The sequence below is a fragment of the Pagrus major genome, chromosome 1, assembly GCF_040436345.1.
Source record: "Pagrus major chromosome 1, Pma_NU_1.0".
Classification (NCBI taxonomy): domain Eukaryota; kingdom Metazoa; phylum Chordata; class Actinopteri; order Spariformes; family Sparidae; genus Pagrus; species Pagrus major.
Genome location: NC_133215.1, coordinates 7,448,211 through 7,462,270, shown reverse-complemented (window position 1 = coordinate 7,462,270; position 14,060 = coordinate 7,448,211). Strand labels below are relative to the sequence as shown.

The 14,060-nt window shown below is 41.8% G+C and overlaps 1 protein-coding gene across 1 annotated transcript in view; it reads left to right on the top strand.

Annotated features, from left to right (window-relative positions):
- Positions 1-840: 840 nt before the first annotated feature.
- The window catches only part of ncf4 (neutrophil cytosolic factor 4), a 33,946-nt gene continuing 20,726 nt past the window's right edge, over positions 841-14,060 (top strand). The window contains exons 1-5 of the mRNA XM_073468215.1: positions 841-945; positions 2,077-2,161; positions 2,246-2,405; positions 10,944-11,014; positions 11,750-11,877. Coding sequence (XP_073324316.1) covers positions 914-945; positions 2,077-2,161; positions 2,246-2,405; positions 10,944-11,014; positions 11,750-11,877 — 476 coding nt within the window. The 5' untranslated portion in view covers positions 841-913. The remainder of the gene's footprint in view (positions 946-2,076; positions 2,162-2,245; positions 2,406-10,943; positions 11,015-11,749; positions 11,878-14,060) is intronic.

Below are 14,060 nucleotides of genomic sequence, written 5' to 3'. Positions count from 1 at the left end.
TGATTTTGCACCACTTTCTGAAGGTGAAGAAGCATTTTTAGTGTTACCAAAAGTACCCATACACCAAGCGCTGAGACTGTGAGCTCCTGCAGGTAAAATGTGGGCCCTCCCTCACGTGTGCACGCACAAACACAAATAAATATGATCATAGGTGACAGGAGGGCCGACTTCACCTGTTATGCAGGTTGCTGTTATGCTGTTATGTGGACACGCCCAGTAGAGCTGGGAGCTTTCCACCTCTGGCACCTTGATTTTTATTCTCTTTAAACAGCCTCCGGCACACAAAATGAAACATGCTGCCTGTGCCAGATCATGCATGGTTGACAACTACAGGCTGCCAATTAGGATGCTGTCCTGATTGATCGGTGATTATGTGTGATGATGGCTGCATAGGTTGTACTCGACCATAATAGATAATAAAATCATTTCAAGGAAATCTAAGTTGTTTTTAAGTTTTTATTATTTTTTCAGTATTCCACTTTGTTTTTGTGTGGCAGCAGATATTTCAGATGATGATGAACTGACCCATCACAATATAATCCCACCTGTTTCCAGTACACCTAACTTCAGCTCATCTCCATCCAGAACTGTTTCCAGATATGTTGCTCTACCTGCTGCTCACTGAACATCACACCTGCCCTCTCATGTGCCACCTGCCTGCACCCCGTTCAGACCCCGCCCCGCCCGGCACGGTCAATTGAACGCACCTTCGCTCGGTCTTTTTTGGGGAACTTTCGCTTCCTGTTGCTGTTTCCGCACAGACAGTTTCAGAGGCGGTGAGTCAGTGTGTGCAGCCTGCGGTGTGTCAGTGAGTGTTTTCTCCCACGAACACTTCTGTGAGAGGCGCTTTTCTCTCCGCACAGACAGGTCAAGTTCCTCCGGTCGTCTGCAGCTGAACACTGTGACCACCGTCATGTCGCTGCCGCAGCAGTTACGAGACGAGAGGTGAGTTTGTCTTCACTTCACATTTTTAATAAAAATGACTAACCACTAACTTCATTAATGGGTTAATGAGTCTGCAGGCTGGTGCTCATTTATAGCGCAGATTGCAGCTGTTTTTTAGTGTCTGTTAACTTAGTGGTTATATCACAACATGATATCAGGTTATTACATGTCACTTCACTTTTTCTGTTATCCTGTTATGTTCAGGATATCAGGGTAATGAGATTACAGGCGGACTTTCCTGCCATTGCGCAGTGTTTGCAGAAGTTCAGCGGCTGCACAGTTGGGTGGTTTTCTGGTCTTCATTGTTAAAAAAAACGATGGAAAAAATACATTTGTTGTTTATTGCATTGCTTAATTGTGTTATTGCTGCTGCTGCTGCCTTAAATGGAGCACATGCATTAAAATACAAACAGTAGATTTTGTAACTTTTGAAAAAAAGACTGCACAGCTGACAACCAATTTCAGTGTAAACAATATGTAAATAAAAGTCAATAAAAACAGGAACATGGGGCTTAAAGGAACGGTTCACACAAAAATGAAAATTCAGTTGTTATCTACTCGCCGTTATGCCGATGGAAAGTCAGGTGAAGTTTTGTAGTCTGCAAAACTTTTTCTGGGGCTTCACAGGAAAACACTGTTGCCGCACTCTCCTGAACAGCTGAAGTAAATGGGGACTTGTTTTAAAGTGTAAAACAACAACAGCAAAAAAAAAAGAAAAAAAGAATAAAATGGCTCCATACAGCTCAGCCGGTGAAATCAAAGTCTCTGGGAGGCCCCGGCACCCTAAATTAATGTGAAAAGACATAATTTACAACCTTTGCTCAAGATGAAAGTTGCTAAGCTAAGCGTTAGCACATGCCCTGTCTGTCTTTTCAAATCAATTCGGGATCTCAAGGCTTCTTAGAAACTTGGATTATGTTTTTTCTTTTTTAACGTTCTGAGTCCTCATCTACTTTACTTGTGTAGGGGAATGCTGCAACACTGTTTTGCTGTGAAGCTCCAGAAATGTTTTTTGGAGTATGAAACTTCACCCGACTTTCCATCTGCACGGGCGTGAGTAGATAATGATAGAGTTGAACTTTTCCTTTTAAATGAATAAAATATTATCACCACATTATTTCTTTTGCTCAGCGACTTTGATCAGCTGCCTCACAACATCGCTGTCAGCGCCACCATCGCAGATATCGAGGAGAAGAAAGGCTTCATCGACTACTTCGTAAGTTTAAAAACATCAGCTAAGCCGAAGAGCTTTGACAACAAAAAGTACAAATCCGCCTCAAGTTTTGCGTTTCTCTCCCAGATGTTTGTGGTTGAGGTGAGGACTAAAGGAGGGAGTAAGTATCTCATCTACAGGAGGTACAGAGAATTTTTCAACCTCCACCAGATCCTCGAGTCCAAATACTCTCCTGAGAACCCCGAGAAACCTGGTCCCAACACCTGCGTCCTGCCTGCTCTTCCAGGTGAGTGAGATCACAGCACTGATAACTGCAGCAGCGGCATGCAGACACGTCACGTCATAGTCGTCGACACGGAACAGGTTTCACATAGTTCAAATACAAGTCATTCATGACGCCCTTCAAATCTGATTTTATGCTTTTTCAAGTCTGACTGGTACAGTATGAGGGAACCTCTGAGCCACACTATGTGAACAGACGAGGTCTCTGATTTCCAATTTTGTTAAGTTGCACCCCTGGCAAGATGATTTGCCTCGGCTACCATACCGGACACAAAAATGTTTCTGAAGCTGGTTCTGATTTGTACTGTCCGCACGTTGCAAGTCTAACTTCTAGTGCTGAGAAAACAACCTCAGCTGAGAAGACTTGAGCACTGCATGCAAAAACACACAACCTGTGAATAATTTCAGTGAGACAACTGAGGGCTTGCAGCTAAGAAAGTGTTTCGCTAATGAGTTGAACGTTGCTCAAATTCTGCAGCAACACACTGTGATGTCATCCATCCATGCACTGTGTTGGCCAATCAGTCACATGCAAGCACACCCTTTCTGCCCAATTGCACCATTGTGCAGTGTTTCATGTGTGAAAAGCCTTTGTTTTGCTACCTGCTATAACACAGACAGTGTTTTTGTGTTTTATTGCACTCATTCTGTCTTAATTGTTTTAGTAATTGATAAAAGTGAGTTTTCCTCATTTTTCAGGTTCATTTTTTCATGTCTGATGGGATCAGCACATACGCCACAGTGCAGAATATCCACATACAGCTAGTTGTGTCCAAGTAAAAGCTACTGTATATGAAGTGTTGTAGTAAATAATACAGTAGTTTTTTATATTATTAGCTACTAGAACCTGTCACTGTCTTGATGATACATTAAAGTACTCCAGTACTATTGTAACACAACGGCAAATGCCTTTCATCTTAATCATAGTCTCTCAAAGTGCGACCCTGCGGGCCAATGGCAGCACCTCGGCAACATTTTGTGCAGCCCCAAACGTAACGTGAACTCCAGACGTTGTATTTTTTATTGGTCCCTGTCAGCACTTTCACTGTCAGCAGCCTACATTAACTATTAACAAGTGTCAGTTAGCTTTGAAATGACTGAATGAGAAACTAGTGGCACCTCGTGAGTCACCAGTGCTAGTGCTGTTAGCTACAGCAACCGATTCTGGTGGACAACTTTACAGTTTTAATGACGAAGTGAGATTGAAAAGCCACCGTAGAACAAATGATGTATGGTTCAGGAGAAATTACATTTCAACTCTTACTTTGTTGGACCTCGAGGAACAGATAAAGTGAACTGCCTCATCTGGAAACAGGCGAATCCAGCGCTCAAGTTATTTAACGTTGGAACGCTGGTATGAGATAAATCAGATGTCCTAAGATAAGTTCATGGGCGTTCCTGTGCTGACTCTGGTCATATCCTCAGTCATCAAAACCTGAACAAAATCACAGTGTTATTTGTGACAGATGATCATTTATAAATTCATATATGACACTTTGAAAGTACAACAGTTTTGTTCATTGTGATCCCATTTGATTTCACTCCTTAGTATTTGTTCTGTTTCAGGTTGCGTTACCAAACAAATCGTCCTTTAGATGCTTCACTATCATGAAAACTTTAATACTAATGGTGAGGAAAATAGAGTGCAGTCAGCAGGGCTCCAGTTTCACAGTGATGACAGTGATTTTGCTGTGTCGGGGCTTTGCTGCCGACAGAAAACAGGGGGAACATTGTACTTTTTACAGCATCGTTTATGCCTCGTCACCGTGTAACCTTCACCTTCACGTGCATGCTCATTTCTGCTCCACTTCATGCATATGGAGAGGAACAGACTGGGTTTATGGTGACAGCTGGCTGATATCTCTCCCTGTGGCTGGAAGTACTGAAACCCATCTGAACACGGTTTTAAAAGCGAGGATCTGCTACATGTGTCGGACAGAGCTACGTATCTGTCAGGTATCATAAATCAAACATGCGCCCCTCATGTATTGCTCTGAGTGGATTGAGAAATGAGTGGATTTTTGCCCGATCAATTCAAAAACACAATAGTTGCAGATGAAATCGTGGAAGAAAAGCGAATAATGTTTTGTATTTTTCAGTTTCATGTGAACTTACTGAATTAATTTCTGTTTGAGCCACTTGGATATACTGAACAAAAAGCTCTTCAGGGAGATATCTGATGTCTAACTCCTACACTCAAAATATTTATTCAGTAGAATTTAAATAGTTCAAGTTGAATTACTTTGTGAGGCAGTAGAAAAGGAGTAGGGAGGTTTTCGGCCCTGATCGGAGGCCTTTAATCTTGATTATTTATCCTGAGTCTGACCCGATACTTAAATTTACCTTTATGTTGATTAAATATGTCTCTGAAATTTTGAAATAACAGCTGTAGCCCTACATTTGGCTCACCTTATTCTTCACAGGCTTCTTGATCCAAATAACCAAGCCTCTGGTTGAAAACCAAGTTTTAAAGCTAAACCGGCAGTGCCAAACTTTTGCCTCCCCCTTCTGGCAGTGAGAGTAATTACACAAACACTGCTGACGCGCTTGTGAGACCGTAGGATCCGCCGTATTCTACATATTACTTGCTGTAGTCTACTCGGTCGCTATGGTTAATTCCTCCTTTAGTTCTGGGAAACCAGTCTTTGCTGGTTAAACGTAAAACGCATCAATACCAGTGCGCCAGAGCAGGAAAGTCGCCACAGACTCCAGATTTAGAAACTCTGTTATGCTGCAGAATACAGAGAGATTTATCTGAGAGTGAAAGTCTTAACCTGCGTTGTGTGAAATTGTTTGGCAAGGACTTGAATGTATCAGACATTCATTTAAAGTCCCGCACTGAAGTCTTAAATTATTCAGTCATATGAATGGAAGTTTTACTGGGACTGTCCACCACTAGTGTCCGTGACACCCAGATTTAGCGAAACAAGAGCGAAACCATCAAAGTGTTTGCAAAAATTCAAACAATCCAAGAGAAAATCTTTTAGATTTTGTTGGTACAGAGTGAAGTTTCTTCCCTCACAAATGATCTTTGGCTGAGGACAGATGCCATCGTCTAGAGAGTGCACACAAACCAGATAAACAAGTACGATTTTGGTCTGATGTCACGTTACTCACAAAATTTACATTAGAAATAGTGACAGCTTTTATAATGTGTCACTGGTGATGTCTGTCATTGTGAGAGTGACAGTCAGTGCTGGCTAAAAATGACAAGATAATAACAGATGTTTGCAGCAGAGTTTAGCGACTCTGTGTATTTTACCGATGTCTAAACTCAGAGTCAGTCGTGCCGTTTTTCTCATTCACAGGCTCTTATTTTTTCACTTGGATATGCAGTGAAATGCTCGCACTGTAGGCTGTCAAACAGGAGAGCAGGCTTTACAGGCTTTATTTTGGCTGACACTGATCCATTAAGATATGGCTGGATATGATCCTCGGGATCTGCTCGGGACGACTGTAATAAAGATTAAATGTTATCGTTGTCATCTTTCCAAATGTCATTTTATTGAGCTCAATGAACTGAGGGTAATTTCTTCCCCTTAAAGGTCTTGAAATCGTTTTGGAATAAAACCTTTAGATATGCCTGTAGCCAAGTGTCATGTTGTCAGGCTTAATGTCAAAAACTCTGCACTGCCATCAGTCACCGTAGTGCCACGAGGTGTATACCCTTACAAGGTCAATGTTAAACCTTATATCAGAGGGCTGTAATAAATAAGTGTAATCCACAGTGACATTCAGAATAGTCAGAAAAGAGCAGATGGATAGACGGACAGATGAGAGCCACGGGGAAAATACAGGAGGCAAACTGTAAGTGAAAGCAGCCACGTCGAAGGGGAAGAGGTTTGGAAGAGATGAAAGAGAGACATTCATACATTCATCCACTTCGTAGGATAAAGTTTTAAGATGACAAGGAGTTGAGTTGCGTCAGGAGAATTAAGAGCGAGAATGAAAGAGAGAAAAAAATCCACCCAACAGAGACTGTGTTTAATAATCGAAGTTAATGGAAAGTGCAAAGTCATTGGCCCATGCAAGTGAGCTGTTATTAAAGAAGATTAAGTGTGGGTGGGAAGCACCTGGACAGACCACAATCAAACAGAAACTTTAAATTAGAACGAGTCAGCAGTGCAGTAACGAGGGCCAGACTAAGGAGTGCTGTTTAAAGCTCAAAGTGAGGCTGAGCAGACGGATGCCAGCAGATCTGAGACCAGAAACCAGCCCCAGACTCATTTAATCTGCTAAATACAGTAATATACAACAGTTTGTCTCTGTGACATTGATGCAGAGAATTATTAATTAGGGTTTTTTAATGCTTTCCTTCTGTAATCTTTCAATCCAAGATGAAATAGAAGTCTGCACACACAAGATTTTCACTTCACAACATATATTCTGGCCTCGATCAGTCGCTGTGTTGCAGTATGTCTGTGTTTGTCCTCTTGTCCTCATCTTGCCCGGTGGCTCCGGTTTTATTCTGCAGCTCATTGTTTTCCCATAAGTCAGTCTTGTCTGGGAGCCGCCGTCAGTGTCTGTATTGATTATCGGAGGCTGGAAACCAACATATGCACCAATAAAGCCTGAAGGCTTTGAATGGGAAGCTCGGTCCATCGATTTAGGAGAGATGAGGACAGAGTGAGGTGTTTGTGTGTTTGCGTGTGTGCGAAAGTGTATAAATTACTTATAGATGGTGAGTCAGGTTACACTGCTCTGCTCTGTAATCACACTTAAGTCACATCCAGATTTATTTCTGTTGGAACTCGAGTGGCTTTAGCGTAGCTATCGACTAACGAAACATTAGATTTGGTTTAATGTTTAATGTCAGAACTATGAGCCAGGCTGAAGTTAATAACAGTAGTGTAAAACCAGAGGTCTCCCGACTACAGTTCTGGAAAGATAACATACGCAGTCACTGTAATCACAGACTGGGGCTTTGTGGTTGAAGTAACAAACGCGTTGGCAGCACAAACAAACCACAAACGCTCATGAAGTGGATCAGATGATAGATCGTGGAGTGTTTTGTTTTCCTTTTATGATTTTATTTTGCTTGTGGTGGCAAAATCTTACCAGCAGAAACACTGAAACCCGTTCATACACCCGCAGGCTGTTTATAGTGATAACCACCCACAACAGCCAAAACTCATTTGGAGGAAGCAGAGTCTCCCCATGACATGACATCATCGAACATTACCGACTCGGTGCCCCTGATTAGGAACCATAATACAGTATCGCTGATGTAATAGTATTTTAGAGTGAGATCTTCAAAGTAACTTCATCTGTTGTATCTTCATGCTGCACCTGTGCGGTTGGAGTTCTGCCAGAACCGAATCCAGTCCGAACCATTAAAACAAGACTTGTGCTGTTCTCTGATCTCTTTACTGTTCTTCTCAGCTCCCCTCTGTCCTCCCCCAAGTGCCTCCTTCCCTTGATGTTTGCCGTATGTGCTGTGAGCCAAGCAGGGGGTAAAGTTACAAATGCTTCTTATTCTTGGCATTTCTTTCAGCCTGCTCAGAGGAGGAGAGGAGTGAGGGTTTTTACCAGATAGTGTGTGTGCCGGGGAGTTTCAGCAGTTGTAGAGATGCATTTCACGGTCAGAATGAAGTGTAAAATGAGTTTTTAAGATGGTGAGTCATTTGTCCCTTATTGTAATGTTTATAATGTTGTAATGATCTCTCTGATCATTGTCCTGTGACAGTCCAGCCACCATATCAGGTTAGAGAGATAAAAAAAACGTTGATATATTCATCTGACTCGCCTTCAGTTATTACTGTGCGCTCAAAACAATCAGCAAGAGCTTTGCCTGCCCTAAAATATAGCGAGGGGTTGTTTGGGATGTTGGCGACTCAGGGGAAGACCTGCAGACACTACTCAGAGCTGAAAAAAAAAAAAAAAAAAAAAAAAAAGTATTTTGATTTACAGTAAATATTCGACTAAAAGATGCTGGAATTAAACATCAGAAAAAGATAATACAGTAAAGCACAGAGATCTTTGGAGTAAAGTTTTTTATGCACCACTGCTTAATGTGCATCTGTTATAATGTGTTTTTCAAAGTAACCCACTATAGAGGTATTCATTTCAGTCATATGTGGTAATATGTATAATTTAGACACACACACCCAAGGCTGTTTCTCTCATTGCCGCTTTCTATATTGGGAAAGTTCTACTTTTCTACAAACTCTGATTTAGCAGCTGCCACTGAGGAGTCTGCTGGATAATATTAGATCTGATGGGTTTAATTGCAGTGCCAGATCTCATCAGGATGGAAAGGGAATAAGAAAGACAGCAGGGAGAGAGGAGGGAGACAGAGGGGAGGATGGGTGATGGGTGATGGGTAGGAGCAAAAAAAAAAAGGAAACGGATAGGTCTGTTTTTTCAAATAGAAACTGTTTTATTAATTCAAATTAATGAAAAATATCTCGACGACAGACTGTTTTGTTCCCTCTTTCTTTCTCACTTCTCACTTTGATGATTTAAAGAGATTTAAATGGACATGCTGATGCATTTAGTTTCTTTCTGTCGTGCTAATTTAAAAAAATCAAACAAATTTTCCTCGCTTATCCTCTTGTTTCATCACAGGTGTAGCCTTTGGTGCTTCAACCTGTGAGCTTAAAATAGAATAAAGAAATGAAAGCTGCTCTAAAATAGAGTCAAGGTCGGGAGAGCATTTTATCCACCGAGGGCCCAGCAGATGGTTAGTAGATGAGCGGATGAGTGAATGATTCATCAGTTAGTGAGTAAATGAGTGAATTTGTGTCTGCGGCTGATTGAGTGAGTTATCGTGCTCGAGAGTGAATGAGACGAGAGAAATTGAGAGAGGACAGAGGGCTGAATATTGTGGCTGAGGGTCATTAAGACTGTGCTAAATTTGATTTAACAGCAGTGTTAGATGGCCTTGGATGGATTGTTGAGGGGCCTGAATTAGAGCATTAGGAGTCTGCACTGTGCTTCATAACGTTTGACTGCACTGGTCTGTGGATGTGTCCACACTCTCAAGAAGGGTTTAGGACTGAAGGGGCTGCAACTGAGGATTATTAGCAGTCTATAATATGTCTGTCTCCAAATGGTTTGGGGTCAAATCTCTGTGTAGGTACTACAAAGAGGTAGACATGCCCTTAATCAGCTGTTCGTAGAATTACCTCCTCGCACTGCTCCACCAGGTCAACAAGTTCATAACATGCTGATATAGTATTTAAACCACTTGTAGCTTCAGTAATTCAATTAATCATCACAGTTGTACCTGCAAACTATTAGTGCAGAGATAGTGTATCATCATTGTCAAATTTTGAACAAGTAATCAATCCGGATTTAGAATAAGGGTATAAAAAGCATCAAAATATCTGAAGTGTATTGGTGCATTGAATTACTCATAATTAGATGCTCAGATAAATGTTATGGCAAACATTATTTGGACCCAGAGAAGCTTCTTAGTTTCTGTTTGTTGTCTTTTTTTTTTTTTTGCTACAGCACACTAAAGCATAAACTGAAAGGGACATAAACAGGAAATGATGAAACAAGGAAAAAACACTAAAGTAGAATACATATAAAGAACAGAATTGCTGTAAAAATAGTAAAAAGTTGATAATGCACGTTATCCCACCATGATTTAATGTAAGTTGTCCTAAGTTTTATTGAAAGTTATGTTTACATTCAGTGTTTTTTTGTTTTTTTTACCCCAGTGACAGAACGTCTATCGCCCCCTCATGGCTTAATGCAGTATAGGTTATAAATCCTGCCCCCTTTGTGTTAGCAGGTGGGACAAACTAAACACTCAAAGTGCACGTCAAATTATTTTTTAACAGTCTTTCTCATCATGTTGAAGTGTTATGTTTATGATAAGTTTGATTGAATCAGTTGTTTGGTGTTATAAAAAGGGGACGTAACGTCCTGATTGTTAACCTGCGATTGAGTTGTGTGGGTGTAAGGGCAGGACCTCGATACCGTGGCTCCATCCCCTGATAACTGCTCAATGAAGTCACCAGTACACGATGGCAGCTCCGTATCTGGGATATTTCGGTTTCATTTTTATACAGTGGGAGGAAGTGAAGGTGTGTCGTCCACCTTTACATAGAGTCATTGGAGTACCTTTGAAGGCTAACAAACATGTCACATGCTCTTTCAAGCTATTTTTTAATTGTGTATTGTTTCCACGTTCTCATGTCGCCTGCTAGTAGATTTTTTCTTCCCTGCCTGTGGCGTTGCATCGCTTCTCTGCACGTCACCACCACCAGCTGTCAATCTTCCGTGTGTGTAGACTGTAAACGATCATATTCAGCGAGTGAAACTGACCCTAAAAGAATAAAATTGCATCTTATATTGAGTCGATCTCCTTATCTTTCCATTTGTACTTCCCCATAGCACTCTGAGCTCACATCTCTTCACCTGGTCTGAGGCACAGTATGTGTGAGCTGTGCACATTCTGCATGCTGTGCTTCTATAAATACCAGTTTACAGTATGTGTGGGAAATTATATAGGCCTTGATTATACTGTACATCTGACCCCTGCTGATTGTATTCCTGCACCTTTTTTAATTGTGAACATGTTTCTCTGCAGGAAAAGTCTTCATGGGCAACAAGAGGCAGATTGCAGAGAGCAGAATCCCTGAACTGAACACGTACATGAAGGTAATCACGTCTAGTTTTATGCACAGCGCTGTCTTTTATTCTGTGCAGAGGTTGCTGCGTTGTTGGCATGCTCGGCTTCTTCTGCAGCGTGCAATGCAGAAGCCTACAACTTGGTGGGCTGAACAATGCTGTAGGTGGATAAGCACTGACTCGGATATTTCAGCAGTAGTTTGCAGATGGAGCCCAACATGTAGGCGTTGCTGCTCTCTTCTCTTTGCTCTGCCCTGTGCCCACATCACGTCTGACTGACTGTAGTTGTGGGACTTTTGACATGTTTCAGCGTTGCTCCATCGCTAAAAACACGATCAGGTTCTCTTTCTCCCACTCGCTCACTTCTCTTTTCTGCTTTACTCTTTTTTCCCGCAACCTACGTGGTTCTCACTTTGCCACACTCTCTCGCCTTCGCTTGCCTTGCACTTGTAATCTTTCTCGCTTCATCTCCTCTGTTTTCATCCACTTCTTGCACCCTTCTCTCTTCAAATATCCCACCACCCTACTTCTCCTTCTCCTCTTCCATCAAACTCCCACTCTCCCTACAGCCCCTTTTTCTCTTCGGACCTCTCCCACCATTCATCTTGACTTCCCTCCTTTTCCCCCTCTCCTCCGTCTCCACCCATCTTCCCCTCAAGCACTACCTTATTATCTTTCTTTTGATCTCTCTTTCCTCTCTTTCTTGTTAACCAACCCTTTTCCCATCTCTCTTGCCTCATTCTCCCTCTCTCTCCTCCCTCCCAGAGGTTGCTCGGTCTGCCAACATGGTTTTTGCTTGAAGAGGCTCTCAGGATGTTTTTCTACCAGACGGACCAGGACAGCCAGCATCAACCACGAGCCCTCAGGCGTCTCCGCCCACCTACCCGCATAGTGTAAGCCCCTCTGCACACAGTGCTAAAAGCACTAAGAGAGTGACTGGTATTACTACAAAGCATCTTGCTGAATCCCTTGAGCTGTAGGCCAGATTTGACTAAATATGAATATATTAATATATCCACAACAGGCAGATTGTTTATCATGAGAGCTTTGAATCAGAGGAGACGATACTTCAGTTGTACAAAGTGTTTGAGGGTGCAAAGGTGGCAGCCTTGGTGTTTAAAGCTGAAGCACCTTCAATTAGTGATGATGAAGGGCACTATTTGTGGATGTTCGAGGGCTTGTTTTGTGCCCTAATTTATTTGCATACATTATTATGTGATTAAGAAATCCTGCAGGGTCTCCTGAGGCCCTCAAAATGTGACCCTAGTCTGTGAAATATCGAAGGCTTTTTAATCATGGAGATGTAAAATTGCCTCCGCTATCTTTTAAATGGTACCACAATTAGTATCAATCTAGTGCCATTAGGCTTTTTAAAGAGCAGTTTTCACCACTTGAAATAGCGAATGAATTACATAAAGTTTTGAAATTGAAGTAGTTGGAGCAGATGGGGTTCAGGTTTTGTTTTTGAATATGGAGGATAAGATCAAGGGAGGGCCCTCCAACAGCATGATGGGCCCCTAAAAAGAGGAAAAGGATGGAAAGAAAAAGCATAAACCTTGAAAAGTATAGACTATTGAAATTCTATTAATAATTATACTGGTTACTTGAATGTGTTACCGTTCGAGTGTCAGTTTCCCTCCGGTAAGAAGAGCACGAACAAAAAAGACAAGCACAAATATATTCAACCAAACAAGTGAACCAATTGAACCCCACGAACCAGAGAAATCTATTAACCAGGTATTAGAAACTTTTATACATTTAGCTACAGTGACACGGTCTGAAATGAGCAACTTATAAAATGAATTTCTCTGCTTTTATTATTATAATATACAGTACTTGGATGTTGGATTCAATGCCTGTAGGCTTCCAGAACTTAACTTTTGTGGCTCTTAATGAATGCTGTGAGACAAAAGAGAAAACTTTGGGGTTTTCCGGTGGGGATTTTCCATGCACATGTGCTAGCTTGGCTTGACTCGTTTTTACTCAGCATGTCAGTCCAGCACGTCATTTTATCTCCACATTTCTCAATCTTCCTCCTTACAGTACAACCGAAGAATAGCGGCTAACAAAGCTCCTCTAATTTGGTGATAAAAACGTTTTATTTCCTATAGATTCTTCACACTAAAATCCTCCTTTTTTCAGTTATTTAAAAGCTTTTATAATGATGCAGAATAAAATGACACACAACTTCTGAAACAGCTGAAAGTGAAGATGATGAAATGGTAAAAGAAAGCAGATATCAGAATGTCAGAACAAAACAGTCTGTCTCTCAGGTTTCCTGCAGAGACACGAGTTGAGTCTCTAAACATACGCTTGGTTTGGGGTGAGAAGGGGGGTCGTTACGGTTTGGCCGTGGTCACGACACGTCAGTGAAGCCCATTTTTATAGGCAGAGCAGCACACTTTGTTGCCAGTCCGAGAGGTGGCATGCTTAAACTCGGATGGAACCGCAAATCTGCACGGCACGGGTTGACTCGACATAGCCAGATGTAGCAATGAAAAAGCCACCGAGGGTGCTATTAAGTCTGTATATTGATTAATGATATGAGTGGATCTACGAGACACAGCATCTAGAGATATATCATCGGGTACAGTGTCCTGCAGTGTTATGGTAAAACCAGGACCTAAAAACAGAACAGTCATACCCTCAGCCCGGTGAAAAGTGATGCAGCTGTGCAAAAAGTTATAACTATTTTATGTTAAATTAAAACGAGGCAGTCCCTGAGTTATGACGTCCCATTTGGCAAATAAGTGCTGCCTTGATTCCTCCCATCTTATCTCAGCCTGTCTCCCTCACATCATAAATGGATGCAGTTAAGTAGCGAGGAAAAGATGGAGGCAAGGATACATAAATTTGGCATTGAGAAAACTCCACAGAGACTTATTACCCTTTTAATGGTCCACTTCCCCATTCATAACGGCCACTCGGGCTTCTGATTGGCCCATTTCCCTTGGGTAGGATTACACCAGCCAGGAGATGTGGTAAGGACGGACTCTCTCAACAGGAAATGATGCAAATGTAGACTCTCATCACTTCCTCTGTTCGTGTTGCTAACCTGCCTTTATGTATATGGAGG